Genomic DNA, 24,641 nt, shown 5'->3' with positions numbered 1-24,641 from the left:
GCAGAGCAACATCCCAGCCTGCTCCTGAGGACATGCATCCAGGGCAGCATCTCAAGCCTGAATGTGGACAGAACATCTCTGCTCAGCCCCAGCGCTGTTGCCAGTGCTGGAAAAGCTGTGCCCTGTGTCCTGGACTGTGAGTTAAAAGCTAGGGCTAGTATGGATCCCAGGAGCATCACTGTCTCAGCCAATTGCTTGGCCTGGCTGCTGTCTCTGGTGCTTGGGCTGCTGTCCTGAGGGCATGCTGGAGAATGGCATCAGGATTAAGAGGGGCTGAGACTGGCTCTATGTGACTGCTGCAGCCTGCCAAAGGCTCATTTGTCTTCCAGAGCTTTAGAGCTCCCCTAGGTTAGAGGGCTTAACTCCTCTGACATTACTAAGCGGAGGTCCAAGCCCACTTCTTTAGCCAAGGGTGTCAGATTGAGGTTTTGTGGGTGTAAACCATGGCATGCTTTCTTCTGCCTCGTTGGAGGAAAAACTAATGACCTCTTCTACTCTTTTGTCTTCACATCATTGTAGCAGATGATTCTCCAGGTGAAATGATGACAAATGTAGATCAGGGGACAGCTCAGGGAGACTAGGCCAGGGAGGCAGCTGTTGGCAGAGCCTCTAAGAGGTGGAGGACACGGGGACACCCTTGCAGAGCAGTTAGTGTTTTCCAAGCTGCCTGACTCATGGAAGGTGGGCAGAATCCAAACTGGTGCTGACATGACCAGGCTTGTGGACTAAACCGTCCTATGCTATCCTAAACTGTGTTGGTGGGAGCAGGGCAAGAGCTGTGGTGGATTTGCTGGTCTGAGCGTGCATTTAAGAGCAGACTGAAATGTGGGCCAGAGCTATGCGAAATCCAAGGATGTCTTCGGCAGAAAGTCAGGCATGCGTGGTAGACAGCCAACGTGGACAAGCAGGAAGGGAAAAAGGAAGTGCACAAGGTAGAAGGGGGGACAGGCTGCCCTGAAGGAGCAGACCCTGCCTGAGTGTGCAGGGCTGGAGTTGGGAGAGCCAAAGCTCAGCTGGAGTTGGACTTGGAGAAGCACATGAAGGACAAAAAGAACAGCTTCTGTATTAAGAAGGGCTTCAGCAGCAGCAGGAAGGCTTTGGAAAAATGCAGGCCTGCTCCTTAATGGAGCAGAAGACTTAGTGGCAAAGGACATGGAAAAGACCAAGGTACTCAGTGCTGCTCTTGCCTTGATTTTGGCTGTTGAAGTCTGTCTTCAGACCTCCCAGGGCCCAAGTCTAATGGCAGAGTCTGAGGGAAACATCTGAAGGTGCTGAGGAAACCAGGCAATGTCATTGCACTCTCTCATCTTTGAAAAATCCCAATGATCTGGGGAGGTTCATGACACCTGGAAAAAGGCAAATGTCCCACCTGTCTTCAAGAAGGGTGAAAAGGAAGATCTGGGGAACTACCCCATTGTGTTCTCCAAGGAGGTGGCTGGCTGTGTGGACAAGGGGAGAGCAGTGAATGTTCATCTGGACTTTAGCAAGGCTTTTGACATGGTCTTCTGTAGCCTCCTTATAGCAGAATTGAAGACATGGGGACTGGAGAAGAGGATTATTGGGTGCATGGAAAATTGGCTGGGCCACTGTCTTCAGCGTGGTCAGCAGTACAATGTCTAACTGATGCTGGTTGTTCATGTTCCTCAGGGATCACTTGTAGGGCTAACTGGTGCCATCTTGGCTCCCCAGTGCAAGAAACAAGTGAGAGGCTGGTGTGAGCCTGGCAGACCCCCAGGACAGTTCCCACTGCCGCACAGGGTGGGCAAGGAGAGGCGATGGGAGACTGGTGTGACCAGCCTGAAGGAGAGAAAGCAAGGGGGGACCTTACTGCTGTCTGCAAATAGCTGATGGGAGATTGTGGAGAAGATTGAGCCAAACCCCTTTGGGAGGTGTCACAGTGAGAGGGCAAGAGGCAACCGAGACAAACGGGAGCAGAGGAAACTCCAGCTTGAATCAAGGAAAACCTTTCCCACTGTAAGTGTAGTCAAACATTGGAAAAGCTGCCCAGAGAGGCTGTGGGGTCTCCATCCTTGGAGATGTTCTGATCTCAGCTGAGCGTGGCCCTGAGCAGCTGAACTGGCCCAGTCTAGAGCAGAGGGTTGGATCCAGAGGTGACCAGCAGCCAACACCACTCAAGGAGTCTGTAGTGGTCAAGAGCCATGGCAGAAGCTGTCACTGAGAGAGCACACAGGACATGGTTGCTGGGAGGGCACCTGAGTGCCCATGTCAGCACAGCACAGGAGCATCTGGGCTGGGAGGGGAGTTGTGGGCAGAGGAAAGGATGAAGTGTTCTGGAGCCAGGGGTAAAGAGCTCCTACTATTACCCACAGAGCATGGTTAAGTGCTTCAGCTCCCCAAGGGTGATCTAGGGATGGAGAGAAGCACCAGGACCTCTTTCTGGGAAGGTCCTGGTACTCTAAGATAGAGCTGAAAATGCCCAGCTTGTGTCCTCTGCGGGGGAAGACAGAAGAGGTGGTTTGCTCTGGACACCCTGACGTGCCTGGGCTTGCACATCGGGCAGGGAACATTTGTGCATGTGGATGTCTTCCTTTGCCCTGCTCCTGGTGTAGATGTTCTGCTGCACTCATGCTCAGCATGTTCCAGCATGTGGGACCCAGTATTTTGGGGAATGAGCTTGGGATGCAGCTTGCCTGCAGCTCCTTTGTGTTTCTAAGCTTCAGTAGAAGCCATCTTCTGATGGGTGCAATGTGACAGCTGCTCTCTTTCTATGTCCTGAATATCCTTGCATGACAAAGCTGGGACCTAGTGCCCTTTCTGAGAAGTTCAGCCACCAGTAGCCTGGTCTCCTGTCATCCTGAAAAAGCCATAGATCCAGCCAGGACTGTCATCGTCTCTGCTGGGTGGTGAACACCCTCTGCCCTTCCTCTTCCTGGTGCTCATCTGCTTGCTGACGTAGCTCAGGAGGCTTGAGGAGGTGCCTTGGCAGAGGTTGGTCCTTGCCCTGAGCCATGTTCTCGCCAGCCACCTCCTTGAGAAAGAGCTGCTGTGTGTTGTGGTTGGGCTCTATGGAGACGCTGTCCCTGCAGGGAGATGGCTTCCTGCCTTTGCTTTCATGCTGCAGGTGGTTTCAGAAGCGCTGTGGCCCCAGGTGCATGCGGCAGGAGAGCAGTATCACCCAGCCCTTCCAGGGATCACCTTCTCCTGAGTTATTCCACCTCTGGGGAAAAAAAGACTACTCTGGGAGCCCTTGGCTGGCAGATTGCAGCTCAGGCAGCCGGGAGCTTGGTGGTTTGTCAAAAAGGGGCAATTTAGGGGGACAAAGCATCTGCCACCCTCCATCCCAGCTGATGCTGGTTATTGGGACCCAGGCTGCTGGCTGAGAGCAGCTCTGCTGGCTTACTCAGCACCTTCTCAGTCTCTAGTAGGGCCAGCCGAGCCAACACTGAGAAGTATTGGGTCCAGAGAAGTCCTGCAGCACTGCACGGGGCACAGAACAGCTTTCTGCTCCATCCTGGAGCACTTCTGGCTTTTTGTCTGTCTGGTCCAGAGCCTTCCCTGGGGAGCAGAGTGGTTGAGTGCTCACTCCTGTGGCTCCAAGGAGGCTACCTGGCCTCTGCCTCTTGTCCTTGCTTTGGGGCAGCAGTTTTGTCATTTTGGCATGATGCCTGGGGCGGCACGTCTGCTCTGGAGCAGCCCTGATGCAGTGGGCACGAGCACCCCACCTCTGGAGAAGCACCCTACAGTGGACACCGGCACCCACCCTCTGGAGAAACACCTTGCAGTGGGCACCAGCACCCATCCCCATTAACTCCCTTTGCAGATGCCCAGTGCAAGGTGATGGGGCTGGGCTGACCTCGCAGCGCTGGGAAGGATAGAGCTGCCCTTTTCATGCTCACCGGCCATCTTCAGGCAGAAATATGTCCCCCTGAACCACCTCAGGGGGCTGCAGGACAGGGAGAGGTCACGGACCCTCAACCCTTGAACGCTGGAGTCATGGGGAGATGCTGCCGCTCTTGGCTGGGAGGCACCAGTGGGTGTCCTGCTCACCCAGGTGAAGCCAGGCAGGAGGGGAAGAGCTGGGCAGGGATGCCCTCTCCTCCCAGCGGGGCCGGTGGGCCGCGGGCGCCGTCGCTTTCATTTCGCTTCTCTTGCTCAGGCGGTAAATCTCGCCTGACGGGGCAGGAAGAGGCACCGAGTGCCGGGAGGGGGAGGAGGTGCCGAGGCGGCGGTGCTGCTTGGTTGGTAACCTCAGCGCTTCCTCCTAGCAGGGTGCCTTTCCCGCGGTGCCCAGGGATGCTGTCCTGACACCCGCATCCCCGGGTGGGTGACCCCCTGGTCCCAGCCATGGCTGCGTCCCCTGGAGGGATCCCTACTGACCTGCGAGGTAAGCATCGCCCACTGCCAGGGCGCCAATGCCACATGGAAAGCGCCAGTACGGGGCCTGCTCGGCCCCGGTTTGCCGTGCCGGGGTTGGCAGAGCCGCTTTTCGGTTCCTCGTCGGCACCAGCTGCGATTCGGGGGGGATCCAAGCAGGGCGTGGGGCGCGAGGGCTGCTCTCACCCCCAAAGCTCACATGCTTGTGGATGCTGCTCAGGCCAAAAGCATCCCGAGAGAACAGGCTGGATCCTCAAGGGCATGGCTCCTGCTACCCAGTTTGTAGGTGCAGCCTGGTGCTGCTCGCTCCCATGGGCTTGGGGTCCCCCAGCCAGCTGGGAGTCCCTGGCAGCTCCCCAGGGAAGCACAGCCTGCAGCCCTGCCCTGGCTCCTCAGCAGCGCGGGGGCTGCGTGAAGTACGGCTGCTCCCAGCCTTCCCTCATTTGATTGAAGAAGCAAAAGGCCACAGAGGTCTCGGGGTCCTGCAGCCTCACCAGCCCCACCAAGGCTTGCAGTGGAGTGGGAAGGAGCTGGGTGACTGCGTCTCCACAGCCCCAGGTCCCGGCTCTACCAGGATGGGTCCCTGGGGACGTGTGGCTCAAGGCACTGGACCTGCGGGGCTCTTGGCAGCCTCAGCAAGGGCCAGAGTGAGCGGTGGTGTTGCAAAAACCTGGTTTGTTTTGCATGGCGATGGGCAGTTGTGGTTCTTGCCCCACTCCTCTGAGCGAGAGGTGTAAATCAGGAGAGATGGGGAGGCAGTGCGGGGAGGCGATGCTCAAGGCAGGAGGCAGCAGGCAGGAGCAATGCTCGTTCTGGTCTGCAGCTACTGTGGGAGCGACTGGTTTGCCAATGCAGGGAGACTGGCACACATGACCACCCATGCAGGTCGTAGCCAGGAGAGTTCCCCCAAAAATGCAAAACCAGAATACATCCTTGGCTGCACCGTGGGGAAGCAGAACTTGGGTGCTGAGTTGCTCCCCAGTAGTAAACGTGGGAAGGAAGAAAGGGAAACCAAGACCCTATTGTTGCTCAACGCCAGCTCCCAGTGAGCAAGGCAGCATGTGCAGCGTAAACCAGTGACCCCAAAGCCCTGTGCTTGGTCAAGGCTGCAGCCTGGGCTGCAGAAGCTGATGGGGAGGTGGGTTTTTCACCTGAGCAGCAAACAAGATCCAAAGCTGGTGAAGAAGCGCGTGGCTTAGCTGAGAGAGCAACCAGGGTCTGACCATCAGGTGTGGATGGAGAGGAGTTGATTCAGATGGGGATGGAGGGGACGGTGTCCCCAAGGGCAGCAGGGCGTGCGGGAGAGGACCAGGGGTGGCTTCAGCCACCTCGCTTCATGGGGACGTTGTTTTTTTCAGAGGGCATCACCGCCTTCCTGGGGACAAAGAAGGTCCTCCTGGTGATGAGCGTCCAGCAGCAGGTGAAATCCAAGTATGATGACTATATCTTGGTATGTGCAGAGTCTGGCCTGGTTCCTGCTTTCCCAGTTTCCCCAGGCAGCAGTTTCATGGCCGCAGTGGGAGACGGGGGTGGCTCCCCTGTCACTGCAGTCCCTCGTCACACCAATGTCCCCTACCTAGGTGCTGACAGCCTGGCGAGCCTATGTGCTGCCGGTGATGCTGCCAGTGAGGGTAAGTGTTGGGGGACCCTGTGCCATGGTAGAGTTCCATGGCTCCTGGGAGGGCATCGCTCGGCTGCCTGAGGCACCGGGGTGGGTGACCTGTGGGTCACCTGGGCCACTGGCTCTGGAAAGCCCCCAGGAGCAGGAGGAGGAGGATGGGGTGAAGGGGAGGGTGTTTGGGTCAGGGGGCTGGTGAAGGCTGGGGGGCATGGCCAGTCACTGCCCAGGGCATGGAGAAGTGTGGGAGCTGGGGGTTACCCTTGGGTCCCCCTTCTCCATCAGTGCTGGGGCTGATCCTGCTCCTCTCACCCACAGGTTCACAGCAGCTTCAGCTTCCTGGAGGTGAGGGACATGACAGTGCGAGAGCCCAGCTTGGTGAGTGGCACCAACACCCGAGACAAACCCAACCCGGGCACCCACCCCACCTTGTGCCCACCTCCCCCCATGGCAAACCCTGGCCCAGAGCCCACCGTGGGGTCTGGGGGCGTCCTGGCCCCCCGTTGCACATTGAGGGTCACCAGTGATGATCTGTGAGAGCTCTGCAGGGTATTTATCCCTTTGCCACCTCTAAAGAAATTCTCTTATGGCCTCATCCGGGGTATTGCCCTCAGGGCTGGAGGTGCAGGGAGGCACCCAGGGGTGCTGGGGGCGAGGGTGGGTGCCTGCGCCTCTTCCCTGCCGGCAGCCACAGACAGCACCTGGCCGTGGCACCTCCCGCTCTGCAGGGACAAGGTGACAAATGGCTGCTGGCTTACCGAGGCAAAGCCAAATTTAGCAGGAGGGTGTTTTAAACCCTGTTAATCCTCTTAGAGGCGTGCACGTAGGGCAGATGCGGCGGGTGGGAACTGTGGAGGACAGGAACGCTGGCTTGGATGTGTCGGCCGAAACAGGGCTGCAGTCCTCATTAACCTCTTGTCTTGTCTTTCGCTCGTTAAAGCATCATCAGTGACGACAGCCCCAGCATCTAAACAGGGTTTCTGCTGCTCAGCAGGCTGCATGGCTGAGCTCCGGGACAGAAATAAAGAGGAGCTGGGCAGAGAGCGAGGGGTGCTGGGGGTTGAAACCCCAGGGTGGGGGGTGGTGAGACATCTGACTGGGATATGGAAAGCCCAGGGGTTATTAATCTGCAGGCAGAGTGCAGGCAGGGCCGGCCCCGCTGTCTCCCACAGCCCCGGGGCACCGGCAGAAGCGCCGTCCTCGCGTGCTGCCAAGCAGATAATTGTCATCTCACTCCCACGCCTCAATCAGTGTGTAATTAAATCAGGGAGCGTGTTGCCATGGGATTTTTTTTCTGGTAGGAACCGAAAGCTAAAAAAGCCTCAAAACCTGATTAGATAAATTCAGGGAGGAAACCTCCGTCCTCCAGCTGCGGCTGCTGCAGGCAGAGTCAAGGCTATTCTCACCCCCACTGCTTTTGGGCTGCTTTTGCATTAGCTTAGCTTGAATTTTGGGGAGGTTTACGCCTTATTCTGGCACATTACGATCTCTTTAATTTTATCCTCAATTCCTGGTGCTTGCAGCCTTCCCTGTGCTCACAGTGCTCTGGCTGGGTTTATAAGCAGCAGCTGGGTGTTTGCAGCAAGGAGCTGATGGCTGTCACCGTTGTGTCTGGGGGCTTGGGGACGCTGTGTGCTGCCAGCTCACTCAGGCATCTCCCATCCTTTGGACCCCGCAGGTTGTCATAGAAACGGATGCAGCATCTTACGCCTTCCGGTTCATGTCCTTCGATGATTTGGAGCAAGTTGTCATCCATGTCACCATGTCACTTAAGAAGGTCTTTCCAGATTCAACCCCTGGGTAAGGGTCTTCTGCTCCTCAGGGGTAGTTGTATAGGTATCAGAGCAACCTCTTTGCTCAGAAAAGCCCCAAATATGGGATGGGTTCACAACAGCACCTTTTAACAGGGGAAAACAACACTGATGGAGGCCAGACCCTTCTCCCCAGTTGTATCCGGAAGAATATTTCTGGCCACCCTACATACAAGGGTTATAGCTAAGCATAAAGTGGTGGGGATGCTCTTCTCCCGGCCCACAGCCGCACACCCCTCTGGTCTTTCCCCAGGACACTGCTCAAGAACTCGCCCCCCAACCTGTATGAGAGGATCCGGCGGATCACAGACTCGCTGGAGGAAATGCTGCAGAGCAGCCCCGGGCCCTGCGGTAAGCCTTTTTCCCCCTACACACACGTCCCCCAGGCAGGACCAGGAGGGTTGGAGCACCCTGGGGACTATCACAGCCCAGCATCCATCAACACTAGCTCTGCTGACAGCTCCCCCCTCTGCTGGCAGGGCACCCATGGTGGCTTAGGTCAGAAGGAGCCCTGCTCTTGGGGTCTGCTCTCCACCAGCCCATGGGGTAGGAGCATGGGATGTAGTTCCCCAGAAAGGAGCAGGACAGCTGTGGGACAAGGATGCTCAGTGTCCACACATGAGGACATGTGGCTGTGGATGCTTCTACCCACCTCATACAGCATCGCTGCAGAGCCAGGAGCTTTTTCCTGTAGCCTGGTTTGGAGTAGGATACCTCTGTTATCATCATAGCAATGCACCTTGCCTGGTGTCTACATAGATCAAGCAAAGCAAGCCACAGCCCTCTGAGTTGCGCAATCACTTTTGGGCTGGCACTAGACCACACAGGACGCCTTGGCCCCTTTGAGGAAGGAAGGGAGAGCCCTCACCATCCCTTTTGAGCCCCCGCCATCCTTCGTCCTCTCTCCAAAGGTCTCCTCTGTGTTCTTCTGGGAAGGTCTGCCACTAAGACTGCCTTCTCTTTGCAGGGGGGTTTTCAGAGACCTACGCTGCTTTATGTGATTACAATGGCTTTGCCTTCCGTGAGGAAATCCAGTGGGTAAGCTGGTCTGTCCCATGGAGAAGAGGCAGTCACAGTGTGTCGCTTGACAGGCAGGGAAGCAGGATGCTCACAGGGCTGCTGGGGCTGGGAGTATCCCAGGGATATCCCAGGGACTTCCCAGGGCTGGGAACTGCAGTTTTGCCTGGCTTGAGTGCCCCCTGCTCCTTGGTGGGGTGGAATCAAAGTGCAGGTGGGGTTGAGATGCCTTGGACCAGGTTGTTTCCCAGACCGTCACATAAGAAGAGCCCCTGGAAAACTGGGACCTTGCTGGGTGTCCCTAGTAGAGGGGAACCCCGCTGGGACCCAGCCACAGCAGGACTGGCTGTCCCCCTCTTCCTCTGGGACACTGACTCCAGCCCACCTCTCCCCACACCCTCATTCCCACCAGCCTGGGGGTGCGTTGCCTTCTTCTGGCCATTCCCCGCAGAAGTGGTCCAAGACCCACCAAGCCATTCCACCAATCTGGGACACGTGCCCTGCCAGCCACAGCGCCAGGGGGAGGTTTTAGGCTCAGGGTTTAGGCAAGGAGGGTCCCTGAGGGCTCAGCTCCCTCCAGCAGTACTGGGCACCTGAGCCCTCCCCAAGACCAGGTGCTGAGCATGATCCATGTCTTCATCCATCTGGGCAGGACGTGGACAACATCTACCACAGCCAGGACTGCCGGGAGTTCAACCTGCTGGACTTCAGCCATCTGGAGAGCCGGTGAGTCCCCCAGCCGTGCTGCCTACGGTGCCCTGTGCCACACCAGCATTCACCCTCATCCTCCCCATCAGGAGTGGCCTAACACACTCCTTCACTTGTGTTAGAAGCTTTTTTCACTTTCCACGCTCCAAGGACGCCACATCTGCAGGCTGATGCTCCCCCGCACCAAACACAATGAGCCCCATCCCATGGGGCAATGGCCCTTAGAGGCTGGGCAGCCTCCCATGTTCATTTTTAACATTTAAATAAGCCTGTGAGCTGCTTACAGAGGTGGAAACCGAATGTCACAGTGGCTTCTTGCAGCTCGTGGCTGTCAGGTGTTTCCCTATGCAAAGCAGCCGGTGCTGCTCGCCTCCCTGAAACTTGGCACTGCTCCCTACCAGCACCCCAAATATCTGTAATAACCTTATAGTGGGGCCATGAGCTCAGTCTGTGCCCCAAGTTGTCCCCGTGGGGCTCAGCCATGTCTCCATCCCAAGAAAGACGGAGCAAGGGCTGAGGTCTGGGGGAAAGCGGCTGCTGGGCTGGGGCGTAGCGAGTCAAAGTTCTGGGCTGAGCATTTTGGGGAACAGAGGATCTGTGTTCAGTTGGCCAAAAAGGAGACAGTTTTAGCGATCTCTTTGGACCGAGAAATCAAAAAGAAACTTGTTTCCACTTGAGCAAAACCTGTGCTGTTCTTTACATGAGAGCTCAGAGTTAAAAAGGAAAAACACAGAGGTTTTGACAGAAGCATGCAAATATTTTGATTAATTTTATTTTCCTTGAGGGAATAATGTGGGGAAGCTGAGCTGCATTTGTGGGTTGCTTTAAATTCATGGACCACTGTCCTGCTCCCTTGAACACTGTGTTGGGGCACCCTGGGGCTCAGTGGCTTGGGGCATCCCAGGATTGGGTGTGTTGGGTCACCCATTTGGGACCAGGTTTGGCTCAGCCTGGCCCCTGACTCCCTCGTCCTTGTCACCCTGCAGAGACGTGGCACTGAGCATCGCTGCCTTGTCCTTCAACCTGTGGTTCACCAAGCTCTCCTGCAAGGACTTCAGGCTGGTGAGTGCTGGCACTGCGGCGCTGGGCATGCCAGAGGTGGCCGGCTTTCCAGAAAGGCTTTCTTCTCCCCTGCCAGAACCAGGAGATTTCAGAGCAGCTGCTCTACATGCTCAGCAAATCGGTGATGTTGGAGGAGCTGGTGCTGGAAAACAGCGGGTTGAAAGCGTAAGCAAAGGCGTTGCACGGCCCTGGCACGGCGATGAGCAGGGTCTTAGCAGCCCGGTGGTTCTCCCCTCACGTGCGTGGAGCAGGGTGGTCCATGGACCCATGTGCCAGAGGGGTGTTGGTGCCCCATCCCCTCAACAGCAAGAAGCTCACTGAGAGCAGACACCCCCTGAGCTTGGAGGCCAGTGAACATCACCTACCCTTGGAGATGCTCTGCTTTCTCCTGCTGGCTCCTCAGATGGAGTGAGCTCTGCCATGCGGGCAGGAGCTGGTGGCACATCCCTGTAAGGCTACGGGGTTGGTGGGTGTCTCTCCCGGAGGTGGCCGTACCTTGCTCAGATGTGTGACCCTTCTCCCCACAGTGACTTTGCGCAGAGGATGGCCCAGGCACTCAGCAACCATCCCGACTCTGTTCTGCACACCATCAACCTTGCTGGCAACCAGCTGGAAGACAGAGGTACCCAACTTTTGGGCTGGGATGAGTTTACACCCATGAAAACCAATATTCAACTCCAAATCCCACTGGCAGCTGCCTCCTGCCCTGGGGACTGTAGCTCGGGGTGGGACGGACACCCGCCTGCGCTGGCACAGCTGCTCAGGGCCCTCTGGTCTTTGATCAGGGATTGTCGCCTTCAGCCGGCATGTGGAGAAGAGCCCCAAGGGGCTGCAGAGCCTCAGCTTGGCCAGGACGATGCTCACTGCCAAAGGTACTGCCTGGGTGCCGTCGGGAGGCTGCGCACGGCAGCGCTCGGGGCCAAGCTGGCACCAAAGGCGGGGCTGGAGGGGCTGCAGGGACACCCTGGAAAGGGCATCCTGAAGGATGCAATATCCTGCTGCCCCAGCTGTAGGAAAATGCCCCTTCCTCTGCTCCATGGCTCTCCCTGGTGCAGGGGACCCACGGGCATCCATCTCTCCCCCTCTCCTCAAGCAGGGATGAGCATATTATGCAAGGCCCTGGCAGATAACAAAGCCATCGGATCCTCCCTGCGGCACTTGGACCTCTCTGGAAACCCCGGCACCCTGGCTGGGGACGACATCAGCGTGAGTGCCTGGGCTGCGATGGGTGACACCCATCTGACTCTGTCCCCAGCGTGGTTTGGATGGCTTCAGTCTCCTGGGATCTGCGCCCTGCCTTGCAGCACCCTAGGGATGGGGAATTCACAGCTCTGACACCTCCCTGCCTACCTGGGAGCAGCTGGGGGATGCACTGGGGACATCCCACTGCATCTCCTTGCAGGAGGGTGGGAGACACCACCTGGAGCAAGGACGTATCCCAGGAGCGAATGGCATGGGGCTGAGTCCCTCTGGGCAGAATCCATCCCTGTGCTCAGCGGAAGGGAGGAGGCAGGCAGGAGCTGGGATTTCTGGGCTGGAGGGTGCTGGGTGGGGGGGCCAGGGTCCTGGGCAAAGCCTCTGAGCCCTCTCTGCCTGCAGAACCTGCAGAGTCTCCTCCGCCAGTGCCACTCGCTCTCCCACCTCAGCCTGGCCAGCACGGACTGCCCTTTGGATGCTGTGAGTACTCGCGCAGGGGGTCCTGAGAGGGAGCCCCTGCTCTCAGCCCCCCTCCCAAAACCGCGGCACACTGCTGGGGAGTGCTGCCACCCCCTCGCGGCTGGCATGGGGCTGCGGAGACAGGGTGTGCGTGGGGCGGTGGGCAGCCAGCCCAGCGATGTCCCACTCTGTGCCCACTGCTGCGGGTGGGCTGGGGGACTCGGGGTTCAGCAGGAGGAAGAAGGAAGCCCCAGCACGGGGCAGACCCCCTTAGCACCCCCCATACCATCACCCATCCATCCCTGGGCTGTGCGAGGGGCCACAGCACCTCCTTGACACGGCTCATCTCCCCACCCTGGCAGCTCTTTGGAGCCCTGGTCCATGGATGCCATGCCAGCCTCGTCCATCTGGATCTCTCAAAAAATGTGTACTCCCACAAGTAAGCCCCCGGGATGACGGGGAGGGGAGTGCGGTACCCAGGGGGGTGGCCGGTGCTGGGTGGCAGATGATGCCATGTTGTACCTGTCCTTTTCAGGAGGGTGAAAACCATCTCCCCTGACATCAAGGAGTTTTTCAGCCAGGCCTGTGCCCTCAGGCACGTCTCCCTGGCAGGTACCAAGCTGCCAGCGGATTCTGTAAGGTGAGGTGGGGCTGTGAGTCCACCGAGGGGAATGGATTTGGGGTGGTCCAGGGGGGGACCTCGCTCAGGGCTTTGTATGTTGAGAGGGGTGGTGAGGATGGATGGGGCTGTGAGAGGCAGAGCTCTGGGAAGGATGTCTTCTCCAGCACCCTGCTCCCACTGCCTGGACTGTTGCGGGGTTGGACCCCACGGCAGGTGCTGGTGCCCCTGTTGCTCACACTAATGGGTGGCTTTGGTGACTTTTCCAGAGCGTTGCTGCAAGGGCTGGCAGACAACAGTCACATCAGTGACCTGCGCCTGGATCTTAGCAACTGTGAGGTAAGGCGCCAGCACCCATGGGTGCCATCAGTGCAGCCAGGGGGTCCCATTGCAGTGGTTGAGGGGGCTTGCTCTTTGTGCGGGAAAGTCAGTGCCCTGTCCGCTGTGGGGCTGGGGTGACCTTCCCGACGGCAGGATCTCGTTTGCAGGGCTCGGCGCCTCCCCTTGTACTGATGTCTTGCTGTTTCTTCCAAGCTGAGATCAGCGGGGGCCCAAGTCATCCAGGATCTCATCCCTGACGCCAGCTCCATCAGCGACCTGGACTTGTCTGACAATGGTAAGTTGCTTTTTCCCTGCCTGGGAGAAGATGTCCTCCATCTGAGGGTCCAGCCACCACGGGCTGTTTGGCAGAGGCCAGCTCAGCCCCAGCACCTCGTGAGCTTGTAGGAGTCCCCAGGGAGATGGGCTGCTGCACTTGCCCGCCTCTTGACTGCGCTGGCTAATGCAACACTAAACTGCACTTGTCACCTGTAAAAGTCCTTCAGCAGCAGGAGCTGCAGCACTACAGGCTCACGGGGGTGAAGGCACCCAACAGCCAGCAGTGGATTCCTGCCTGAGAAATTACCACCTCATCAGGCTTTTATGGCTTTTTACCTCAAAACCAACCACCCCTCTGCCTTCCCCAAGGCAGGCAGTCCTTACGTGTGCTCTTCTCCCTCTGCTGATGTCCTTCCCAGTGTGCCAGGCCTTTTCCATCACCTTTCAGCGTTGCATCCCATGGTGGGCAGCAGTGGTGGCCCTTGCATCTCCTCGCATTCAGAGAGCATCTCCAGCATGGGGTGTGGGGTGACTTCTTTCCCTCCTGCCTCGGAACTTGCCAAAAATTCTCATTTCACATCTTTCTTGGTACAAGTCTCTTCAGCTCACTGCATCCAACGTGGTCTCGTGTTGCTAGCTCAGAGTTTGAAGCATTGAAAAGGTCTCCCTGGGCTGAAACTCTTCCCACCGCTCTGCAGGAGTTTGCAGTCCCTACTGCTAACCTTGTCCTGCCGTGGCCTCCAAAGCCATGGGTGAGCAATCCTAATCATTACAACCATCACCTCTGCCAGCTCTTGATTTCACCTAAAAGGCCCCAAACCTTAAAGCAGCCTTGCTAAGAACTCACACCACATCATGCAGCAACTTGACAGCCAGATGGCTGTGGGAAAACTGATGTGGTTTGGAGTCTTTCAAAAACCTGTTCAGGCCACCAATGCTCCAAAAACTCACTGTCACCCAAAATCTCTGGCCAACCTTTGCCAAATTATGCTTCTATTTTTGGCTTTCCTAGTAGAGCAGCTCCATGCAGGAGGGACAGTCCCATAGGTGGGTCTTGATGCCTCTTGCCCTTGGCTGGCAGAGCAGCTGGGCAAGCAGATCCCTGCCCGCATCCTTGCCCCATGGCAGGGATGTCACCTTTGCTTGCCGAATTTCCCTGGGGATGCCGCAGCCATGAGGGCGGAAGTGCAGGCAGCTGCCTGCCAGCTGTGAGAACTCCTCCCATATTGTCCAGGGTATTGGGTGGGTGATGGACGGCACATCCCTGTGGGATGGCAGAAAGCAAGAGCCATCTCTAGCTCCATAAGTGCTCCCTGTGGCTCAGCACAGCCTTGGCGCCCCAAAAAACAGGAGGCCCCAGAGCGGGTGCTCCTTCCCTGGGGTCACTCCTCTGGGACCCCAGCTCTGTACAGGTCTTAGGTCTCCTTGGAGGAGCCATGAAGAGGATGAAGATGCTCAGGAGTTGCCCTGGGCATCTCTCCACTAGCCCACAGTGGCAGCTTGGTGGCTCTGCAGGTCTCCTGTGAGGGACCACTTTGGTGTCACCTCGGTGCACTGCTCGGAGCATCCCGGTGGGTGTCCCCTATCTCTTGCAGGCTTTGACCCCGACATGGTGACGCTGGTGCTCTCCATTGGCAGAAGCAAGTCCATTAGGCACGTTTCTCTGGGGAAAAACTTCAACATCAAATCCAAGTAAGTGCAAAACTGCAGCACCCCGGGGCCAGGAGCCATCCTGGCACCATGCACCCACCTCGACTCTTTCTCCCCATCGAAAGCCCATGGGCTGGTTGGGAATGCCAGGGATTGCTTTGCCCATCCTGCCTGCTCCAACCCAACAGGGAGCCTGGGGCAATGGGGGGACAATCACCTGCTCCTGGCGCAGTCCCTATGGGACCACAGGTGCTGCAGGGACAGGTCACAGCTTCAGGCAAGAGCGGGAGGGAGGATGGAGTTTTGCCAGCTGCCCCTGTGGCGCCAGGGGATGCGTGTGTAATTGCGCCCACCACCTCTCCTGCAGGGAGGGGCTGTTGGATGTCCTGCACCGCATCGTCCAGCTCACCCAGGAGGATGACTGTGTAAGTCCGGCTTGCCCTCAACCACCCCAGCCATCCCACCCATGCTCTTGGTTGCCCTCCACCACCACCGTGCAGCCTCCCTGCTGGGGTGCTGTCTGGATCCCTCCCAGCACAGGCTGGGAGCAACCCCCACCCCCCCCCCCCCCCGCCATTCAAATCCTTCGGCTCTTATTTTCCTCTGTCTGAAGCAGATGCTCAGATAGAGAAGTGAGAGCTGTTCCCGTTCATCTGGGAAAGCGGGAGCCTGTGTCTGGCTAAAGGCGCAGAGGAGATGCTTGGTGTAACATGGCTGTAGCCCAGCTTTCCAAAAAAACCTCTTTCCTCCTCGCTGCCTGCCAGGCATCTGAGCTAAATCCAGGGTGTTGCCTAAGCACCCATTGCCCTCCTGTTTCTTGGGGTTCAGCATGACTTGGGGTCCCCAAAGCCAGCACCAGGCACCCACCAGCCCAGCAGCTGCTGGGCAGGGATGGAGGCTGTGTCCGCAGGGGTGACACACGTCCTGACATGTGTCCTGGCCACCTTTCCCCTTCTTCTCCCCTTTCTAGCCTCTGCAGTCCCTGTCCGTGGCTGAATCACGCCTCAAGCTGGGAACCAACGTCCTGCTGAGCGCCCTGGGCAGTAACACCAGCCTCATTGCTCTGGACATCAGTGGCAATGCCATGGGGGACACAGGAGCCAAGATGCTAGCCAAGGCCCTGCAGATCAACACAAAGCTCAGGTAGCAGCAGGTCCACATTGCGCTGTGGAAGGGAAGGGGTCTCCCAGCCAGGGCTGTTCCTCTGGGGGACATCTGCCCCTGCCAGCAGGATGGTGCCTGACCGTGTCCTCTATGCCCTTTTCACTCCCTCCAGGCAGCCATGTACTTTACAGCTCCTTGCAAAGTCCAAGTTTAGGTTTTGAATATTGAGATTCAGATTTTTAACCCCATTTCTAGGCTTTCTGGTGCCTGAGGTCAACCTTGGGCTCACTCTTCCTGGCACCCAGTGGGTGGGCACCTACCTCGGGGCTGCATGATTTCAGGCAGGGCTCACTCATGTCCTTTTCTTTGCAGGACCGTGGTTTGGGACAGGAACAACACAACTGCCCATGGGCTCCTGGAGGTGGCTCAAGCTTTGGAGAGGTAAGGAAGGAGATGCTTGGTCCTCCTGGCTTGCTACCACCACGCAAAAGAGCCTCTGGCACCAGGATGTCACTGTCCCCGGGGCCTTTTGTCCCCTAGAAGCAGCAAGTTCATCACAGTTGTATACAGGTCCCAAGGGAGCTGGGCCACAGCTTGGGCCTTGCAGCCAGCAAAGCAACCTGCCACCCATTTGGTGATGGCACCTTCATTACTGACCTCAGGGTCTCCCCTGGCCTCTGCATCCCAACCCAGCACAGCCCTGTGTCACCCAAGGCAGCCCCTGACGAGCAGGGGGTGGGGATCAGCTGTTGGTGGAGATGTGATGCTCCTCTCCTCCCCGCCCATGAAAGATGCTAGGTAGAAGTTGTCCACCTGCCAAGCACACCGTCAGGTCTCATCTTCGGCCATGCAGGTTCTCTGGAGGTCTGAAGAAAGAGGGGTGGATGGAGAGCTTGGGCGCTGCTGCCCCATTGGGGTTTGCTGACGGCCAGAGTTTAGCCATCCCCATCTCCAGGGCTGGACCCTGGGGCAATGTCCAGGCTGCTGTCGGGTGGGCTTTGGATGTCTGTGGGGAAATGCATGGCAGGGATGAGCCCTGCGAGGCTGACAAGGGGTCTGACAGCACCCGCTCACCCCTGCGCTGCCTCGCAGGAATTACACCCTCAAGTCGATGCCCTTGCCGATGAGCGACGTGGCACAGGCGTACCGCAGCAACCCCGAGAAAACGGAGGAGGCGGTGCACAAGGTGGGGGGACGTGGGCTGGGGGGGGTCACGGGGCCGGGTGCCACCGACACCGGCTGCTCATGGCCTCTTGCCTGCTGCAGCTCCAGTCCTGTCTGATGAGGAACCAGCTGCGGCGCACACTGCCCGCGCAGACCTTCCGGCTGCAGCAGGGCATCCTCACCACCTCTTCCGAACAGGTTTGCCGGCCAAATTGCTGCATGGGGCTGCCCTCCCCTGCCCCAGACAACCCTGGCTAGCTCGTGTGAGCTCTTGCAAGCAGCACAAACTCCTTTTCACCTTTTCTGAGTGGAGGGCAGAGCAGTCTGGAGGGATGAGAGTGAGGCCAGGCAGAAAGCATATCTCCAAGGAACCCTCCTGGTTGCATCCGTGCATTTCATGCATATGCAACGCTGGAATATCTCACCGCTATGTTACCCACACAGCATGTTGCTGGCTCCCTGTGCACACTCACAAGCAAATCCCTGCCATGTGTCATCCCCAGTTATTAGTCAGGGATGTTCTGGGGGGCTGTATCCTGCCTGTGTCCCCGCCACCCCGTTGGGCAGCATTGGCATATCTTTCTCCGGGAAAGTCACAGCAAAGAGGGGAACTGGCAGTGCTGCTCCGGTATCGGCGTGTGACGCAGCCTCTCTGCGCTCCAGATGGTGAATGAGATCTGCCTGAGCGTGCAGAAGCATGTCGACATCCTCAGCGCCTGCCCGGGCAGGGAGGTGGAGGCAGACATCATCTGCGCGGAGGAGGCCATCAGGAATGCCAACCTCTCCGTCAGTGTGAGTCCGCTGCGCTGGGAAACCCCTCAACTCACCCAGCTTCGATTTGGGACCAAAGCAGGTTATAGATTAGTTAATGACATAATTAACCGGCAGTCAGAGAACACCAGAATCGTCAATGCAACAGATGTGCATCACCGAGCACTTGCAAAATGTTAAAGAACAGCTTCAAATTTCTGAATCCCATTCTAGAACAAGGCCCAAAACGTTCTTAATCCCCTCCCCCCAGAGGCACACAGTCATGTGCGCACCCCCCGGGAAGTGGGGGTTACAAGCGCACCCCCTCTTCAGCAAGGGCACCCCCTGCTCGTGCACCCCTCCTTGGGAGATGTGGGTGCTCCAGCTTTGGGCACACCCTGCAACCCATGGATGCCCACACCGGTGAGAAACACTCCCTGCATCGCCGAGGGGTCCCTCCTTGGGACACCCTCATCCCACCCCAGCTGGGTGACAAAGGCCACTGCATCCGCTGGGCAGCTCCTGGCACTGTCAGCTCTGGTTTGATCCTTCTGGTCCTGCTTCTCTCTCCCTATGGCACCTTCTCCTCCCTCTTCTATACTTCTCTTCAAACCACCTCTTTCTTCTTTTTCCCAAATTTATTGGCACCCCCCTGGGTACTTAATCTGGCTGAGATAGGATTTAAGAGGATGGTGCTGATGGTGGAAAGGTGGGGAAAGGGACGGGAAAGGATGTCCCCGGATGTGGATAGCAGCGTGGCTGGGTCCAGGGGGAGAAGGAGGGTCAGTGGGTAGTGGGGAGCAGTTGGGGGCCCAGCTGGGGGGACACAGGGACCACGAGGGGCCAGCAAAGCCAGAAGGTCGCTGGGTCTCCCCAGCTAATGCAGGTGATGCTCATCCACGGGGCAGTCACCTATGCAGGCTGCACATGGGTGGAAAGCAAGGATGAGGTGCCGTGGGATGATCTGCAGCATCTCTCTTCCCATGGCAGATCCTGCCACTCTTGTATGAAGCGGGAAATAGCCCGTACCAGAACGGCAAGCTGCAGCACAAGCTGGAGTGTCTCACGGAGGAAGCATCACAGACCTGCGGCCGGGAAATCCAGGTGGGCACCCATGGGGAACTGCCAGGGGGAGCAGAGAGCTGATGGCAGCACTGGATGCTCATCAGCCTCGGCCCGAGGATAAGGGACATGGTGTCTCCTGGAAACCACGTGAATCCTGATAGAAAAGACACTGAAAACTCTCCTTTCGTCCCCAAATTTCAGGCGATCATGCAGGCAGTGCTGGACACAGCGCACAGCCTGTGCCCAGCCGTGGTGCAGAAGAGCGGAGTCAGGGACCAGCTGGTCAACGCCATGTCAGAGCGGATCTACCTCCAGGACCATCTCAACCTCAGTGTTGTCCTGGACCAGATGGTCACCGATGTCTTCAGCAAGCTGAAGTGGGTGACATACTGTCTTCCTTCTCCCATGGTGGCTGGCCAGATGAGGATTTTGGGGGCTCCCTACCAACTGCTCCCCTCCCCTCGTGGTGGTGGTGGTGTGCTGGGTCCTGCAGCTGCGTTTTCCCAACTGTGGCTTTGCTTCCCACTTGCATCCGGTTCAGATGTGTCCCTAGGAAGCTGGGAAGTCCCATGGGGTGATATTCCTGCAGGCACATCCCCATGGCTGGCAGAGGGGAGCCCCAACCATCAATGGGGGATGCACTCAGCATCCTCCATCCCAGCCAGCAGCTGCTCGTGTTCCTGCTCCAGCAGCACGCACCCAGTGAGGGCATGTCCTAGGTGCCCCTCCGGGTGCCACGGCCGAGCATCCATCTCCCTAGCAAGGCTCTCCCTGGGGAGGGGCTGGCCCTATGTCTTGCAGGGGCTGCAGGTGCTGGCCCTGACACCCCTCTCTCCGCTCCCAGTGAAATCAAGCTGTCCGTCACAGCCGCCGTGGCTGACTGCATCGTGGATGCCGTGCTGGGAGACCTGACCACTGCCCAGTGCAAACTGGTGAGTGCCGGGGGCTGCCAGCACCTGCGGGATGGGGAAGTGGGGCTGGGATGCGGGATGGGGGGTCTGGGTACCCCAGCATTGCCCAGGCACCAGCCAACACTATGACCATGGATTTGCTGTCTGGGAAGCAGGACAATTCCCACCCAGGCTGGTTTTCCTCCCAGGTAATCCTCTCCCAGTGTGGTCACAGCAGCATTAACATCTTGAGTGAAGTCTGGGAGCCGCTGTGTGGTGGGGGGTGCCGGGGTGACGCCGGGCACCGGCCACTCATGCACTGGGGCAGGCGCAGGGCAGCTGCGCTGGGGCCGGCAGCCGGCTAATCAGGCCTAAATCCGCTCGCAAATCCCAGCCACGGGTAGGGAGCAGAGCAGCAGAGAGCACACAGGGCGGCCGGGTGCACTTCAGCCCCTGGGATAATTTAAGCGTTTCCTAATGGTTTTAGGTGGAGAGCCTCCCCAAGCACGGGCTCGACCTCCCGGTCCTGCTGCCAGAGCCAGCTGAGGACAATGCCACTGTGCCGGCGAGGGGCAGGAATCCTCTGGACCTCACCGTGGAGGAGGTAGGGTCCGACCCCACCACAGCCGCGTGATGCCCGTGCTATAACTGCCTTTTATCCGCCTTACCGGATGATGCCAGGCTTAACGCCACAGCCTCTCTGGGTGCATGCACCCCCGGCACCCCCCCAGGGCAGCACTAAGGCAATTAGTGCTGGGAAATGGGACCGTTAGCCTGCCCGGCCATGCTGCCTGCCCTGCCGGTACTGGGAACGTGTCCTTGTGGCGGCCCCGGCTGGGCTGGCCATTGCTTCAGGACTTGGGATCCAGCACAGCACAGGGTCCTGACCAGGAAAGCATCTGATCTGGCAGTTTTGTGGCAGATTGTGGGCAGTTTTGGTGCTGGACCGAGATGAGGGGGTGCAGCCCTGGGGACCTGGGGGTGATGGAGGCATTGCACCCATCACTGGGCGAAGCCTGGCTGGCTCTGGCTGCTGCGGGATGCCGCTCACCATGGCCAGCTTGTCAACGCCGAAGCCACCGCTGTCCCTCTCTCCCTGCAGTACAAGATGGCCCTGCGGAGGAAAAACAAGCATTTCAGGAGCATTCGGCCCACGCCAACCGTGAGAAGTAAGGTCACCGCGCGGCTCTCCCTTTGTCACGGCTCAGTGTGTGCCGTGCCACCTCTGCCAGGGCATGGCAGGGGCAGGGGGCTCTCAGCAGCAATCCAGAGGGCTGCTGGGCAGAGCCCTCGGCAGTGATGCTACAGGTTGTGGGCAGAGGCTGGCAGAGATCCTGCCCCTTCGGAGAGCCTCTCCCGGTGCCGTGGTGCAGGTCCACAGGCAAAGCTCACCTTGAGCTTGCCCTTGTGCTGTTTTTGGGGGTTCAGCTGGCTCAGTGCCCATGGGTGGTGGAGTAAATGCCCTGAGCTCCCTCCCCACGTAGCCAGGCAGGGGTGGGAGGTTTGTCTGTGACTGTGGATGCCGTGGCATCTCCCCCTGCCATCCCAGGGACCACCAGCGGCATGGGCATCACCGACGCCCCCAGCACACCTGGGGACCTGGCACAGGGAAGGAGTCGTTGCCCACGGGTGCTCCTGCTGCTGGTGCTGAGCTGCCCCAGGCTTCTCTGCTGCTGGTGTAGCCCCATGGAGCCCTGCGTACCTGGGGGGGCATGATCTGGCGGGGGGGGGGGGGAGGAAATGAGCAGCTGGTGGGTGACTTCTGCTTTTGGGGCTTTGGCTGTGATGCATATTTAGCTTTGGCTGAAACAGAGCTTGTGCTGGACCTCAGCGCCTGGCACCCAGGTGTCCCCAGGGGACCCCTCATGTCCCCGAGCCCAGCAGCATCCTGACCCCCATGCAGCGTGTAACCAGGGGAGTGAGGATCTGCCTGCAGAGCAAAAACGGGGTGTGTTTGTGAGTGCTGCTCACCAGGCCAGCGCTGGCAGAGCTCATGCCATATAGTTGCTACTTGCCGCAGGTCTCGGGGCTTGCTGCGGGGGTTGGCTCGGTCCCTGCCTGAGCATCCCCCTCCCACCCCCCCCCCAACATCCCATGCATGCAAACCTCCAGGGACCGCGGCAGGATCCATCCCCGGCTACGCTGCAAAGCTGTCCCCCGGGGGGGGGCCGCCACGCAAGCTCTCGGCCACGCTCCCCTCCCCTGACAGAGCACCCCGCTGACCCTCCGCGCGTGGGCGAAGGTGACGGTGGTAGTGGCGGCGGCGGCAGCGATGATGATGATGCTGATGGGGAGGCCTGGCGAGGCTGGATGCCAACCGGGGCCCTCTCGCCCTTCGTAGGTGTCTCGGAGCTGGAGCCGGCGGCGGGTAGGGACGCCAGCGGGCTCCGAGCTCACCGGGCGCCACCGTCACTCAGCCCCGCCGCGCCGCCGGCACGCCCTGCCTCCACAAAGGATGCTGAGCCTGCGAGCGGCTCGCTCCCCTCCACGCAGCCTGCCACCGCCGCCACCGCCGGATCCCTTATGGACCTGCCGACCGCCGGCGAGAAGCTGGAGCATTGCACCAAAGCCAGGCCCCGGCCCAACCGCCGGCACAAGCAACCGCCCAGCAAGCCAAATGTAAGGGGTGGGGGGCGGTTGGCAAGGTGTGTGTGGGGGTGGATTTGGGGTTTTTTTTCTCTTTTTTTTTTCCCAGTTGGGTGAATTATCACAGTCGGTATTTGTTGCAAGGCAGGAAAATGAGATGCGCGGAGCCGCGGCTGGTTTATTATCTTGCATTTCAGCCGCTGCTGGAGCCTCCTTGGAGGAGGGGGGCAGCCTGAAAGGATGGGCAGGGGGGCTGGGGGGGGCCATAGAAATCATCCATCCCCTTTCCTGCTGCCCGCTGGGAGATGCCGAGTGGTGGGAGCTGGCAGGGAGGCAGGGGGGAATGAAAAACCTGCAGAGTTTGGGCGCAGAGGGCCGGTGCGTTCGGCCATGGCTCCGGCTGCCTCTCTCCTCCTGCACCCAATTTGCTCCCCCCCATCCAAAACCCATCGGCCCCGAAGCGCCGGCAGCTGCCACAGCTCCCAGTGATGGTGGTGGGGCTCTGCCAGCTGCAGTGGGGTGGGTTGCGCTTCTCCCCCACCCAAAGGGCAAGCGGCTGGGGATCCTGCCTTCGCAGCCCCCTTCCCAAAGGAAAAGTAACTTTTGGGTGCAGTCAGCGGAGAGTCTGGCTCTGTCGCCATCCCCAGGGCCAGATCCTGCTGGCATCACCTCGTCCCCGTGCCACCATGATGCAGTTGGATCCTTCCACCCACCGGAAAGCCCTGGCTTGCACGGCCGTGGTGGTGCTTGCCCTTGGACCATGGTGGGACCAGCGCGGCTGTGGGGACAGAGGAAAGGCAGGAGCCGTTTTCCACAGGCAGGGTAGATGCTGGAGGCTGGCAGGGGCCAGGCAGGGCTGGGGGCCATCACCTTGGCACATCTCTCCGCAGCGGGCTGGGCAAGCTTGGCACCCAGGGTTGGCCAAGACTCGAGCGAGGATGGGCTTTGATGGATGCGATGTGACAGGGAAAGCAGATCTCGAATGACTGGAACGGCTCCTGAGCGGCATCAATCCAGCCGTAATGAAAAATCATTATGGATTGAAATGCCACCGATGGGGAAGCGCCTCCCTCTCATCAATAGGAAGCCACTGCTGCGGTGCCACGTTCCAGGGCAAGGAAGGTGCTGTGGAGGAAAGCTTGGCCATGGCATGGACTGCTTTGCCATAGGTGGCCTTCATCCAGGCTGTGGTGGCACTCCAAAGTTGGACCTGAGGATGGGCACCAGCCTGAAGGATGCAGATGTGGGTCCACGCAGGGCACCCACTCCATCACCCACCAAGAGTGTGGGTGTCCCTTCCTTGGGGCTCAGATGGAGGAAGCATCCCTGCTAAAGGCTTCTCCCACAAGGACAGCAGGGTCAGAGACCTGGCCCAGCTCTAGGAGGGCTTTAGCAGGATTCGTCATTGTGTGTCACCAAGGAGGGTCAGAGGCACCTTACCTGTGGGTAACACATGGGTGCTTGACCATGTACGGATGCCGTACTCCAGCCACTGTGCTGGCAAACCACCAGCACCCCACACGTGGCACCCAGCGGGGTGCAGGGGGCTGGCAGCCAAGCTGCCCTGCCTGCGCAGGCAGGGTGAGGGGCTGGCAGGAGCCCAGGGCAGGCTGGAGCTCCCACAGCCCCAGGGATGCAGCGGGATTAGAGCTGGGATGCAGTTGACAACACCATGGTCTGGCTTTCATGCTGGATATGCAGCGAGACAGAGGGTGCCAGCACCCATCCTGCATGGGCACCCACTTGTCCGTGCACAGGCATGGGTGGCACGTGTTCATGGGGGGGTATCTTTGCCCTGTGCCGGACTGACGGCCGTGCTTGCTCACAGGTGCAGCCAGTGGCTTGTGAGAACAGTGAGGACAGGAGCATCACCCGCGTGGATGAGGGGCTGGAGGACTTCTTCGCCAAGAGGCTCATCACAGAGGAGCTGCCGTAAGCCCAGGGGGGTGCCTAAGGCCCTGCACCCACCCAGCACTCTGGCACACACTCATCCCCGGGGTTTCGGCAAC

General features: G+C 58.9%; 1 protein-coding gene across 1 annotated transcript in view; it reads left to right on the top strand.

Annotated features, from left to right (window-relative positions):
* The first annotated feature begins 4,252 nt into the window (after positions 1 to 4,252).
* CARMIL2 (capping protein regulator and myosin 1 linker 2) overlaps positions 4,253 to 24,641 on the top strand; it is a 24,624-nt gene continuing 4,235 nt past the window's right edge. The window contains exons 1-32 of the mRNA XM_030024965.2: positions 4,253 to 4,345; positions 5,694 to 5,785; positions 5,916 to 5,966; positions 6,272 to 6,331; positions 7,632 to 7,753; positions 8,018 to 8,115; positions 8,732 to 8,802; positions 9,434 to 9,507; positions 10,476 to 10,551; positions 10,628 to 10,716; positions 11,079 to 11,173; positions 11,337 to 11,423; positions 11,648 to 11,757; positions 12,151 to 12,228; positions 12,570 to 12,646; positions 12,743 to 12,847; positions 13,096 to 13,165; positions 13,361 to 13,442; positions 15,019 to 15,115; positions 15,441 to 15,498; positions 16,044 to 16,216; positions 16,550 to 16,618; positions 17,270 to 17,363; positions 17,444 to 17,539; positions 18,005 to 18,133; positions 19,082 to 19,195; positions 19,358 to 19,533; positions 20,001 to 20,088; positions 20,534 to 20,650; positions 21,149 to 21,215; positions 22,388 to 22,665; positions 24,461 to 24,564. Of these exons, the coding sequence (XP_029880825.2) occupies positions 4,306 to 4,345; positions 5,694 to 5,785; positions 5,916 to 5,966; positions 6,272 to 6,331; positions 7,632 to 7,753; positions 8,018 to 8,115; positions 8,732 to 8,802; positions 9,434 to 9,507; positions 10,476 to 10,551; positions 10,628 to 10,716; positions 11,079 to 11,173; positions 11,337 to 11,423; positions 11,648 to 11,757; positions 12,151 to 12,228; positions 12,570 to 12,646; positions 12,743 to 12,847; positions 13,096 to 13,165; positions 13,361 to 13,442; positions 15,019 to 15,115; positions 15,441 to 15,498; positions 16,044 to 16,216; positions 16,550 to 16,618; positions 17,270 to 17,363; positions 17,444 to 17,539; positions 18,005 to 18,133; positions 19,082 to 19,195; positions 19,358 to 19,533; positions 20,001 to 20,088; positions 20,534 to 20,650; positions 21,149 to 21,215; positions 22,388 to 22,665; positions 24,461 to 24,564 (3,137 nt within the window). The 5' untranslated portion in view covers positions 4,253 to 4,305. The remainder of the gene's footprint in view (positions 4,346 to 5,693; positions 5,786 to 5,915; positions 5,967 to 6,271; positions 6,332 to 7,631; positions 7,754 to 8,017; positions 8,116 to 8,731; positions 8,803 to 9,433; positions 9,508 to 10,475; positions 10,552 to 10,627; positions 10,717 to 11,078; positions 11,174 to 11,336; positions 11,424 to 11,647; positions 11,758 to 12,150; positions 12,229 to 12,569; positions 12,647 to 12,742; positions 12,848 to 13,095; positions 13,166 to 13,360; positions 13,443 to 15,018; positions 15,116 to 15,440; positions 15,499 to 16,043; positions 16,217 to 16,549; positions 16,619 to 17,269; positions 17,364 to 17,443; positions 17,540 to 18,004; positions 18,134 to 19,081; positions 19,196 to 19,357; positions 19,534 to 20,000; positions 20,089 to 20,533; positions 20,651 to 21,148; positions 21,216 to 22,387; positions 22,666 to 24,460; positions 24,565 to 24,641) is intronic.

The sequence above is a fragment of the Aquila chrysaetos genome, chromosome 9 (genome assembly GCF_900496995.4).
Source record: "Aquila chrysaetos chrysaetos chromosome 9, bAquChr1.4, whole genome shotgun sequence".
NCBI classification, from domain to species: domain Eukaryota; kingdom Metazoa; phylum Chordata; class Aves; order Accipitriformes; family Accipitridae; genus Aquila; species Aquila chrysaetos.
The sequence above is the reverse complement of the archived record's forward strand: the minus strand, read 5'-3'. Positions and strand labels throughout refer to the sequence as shown.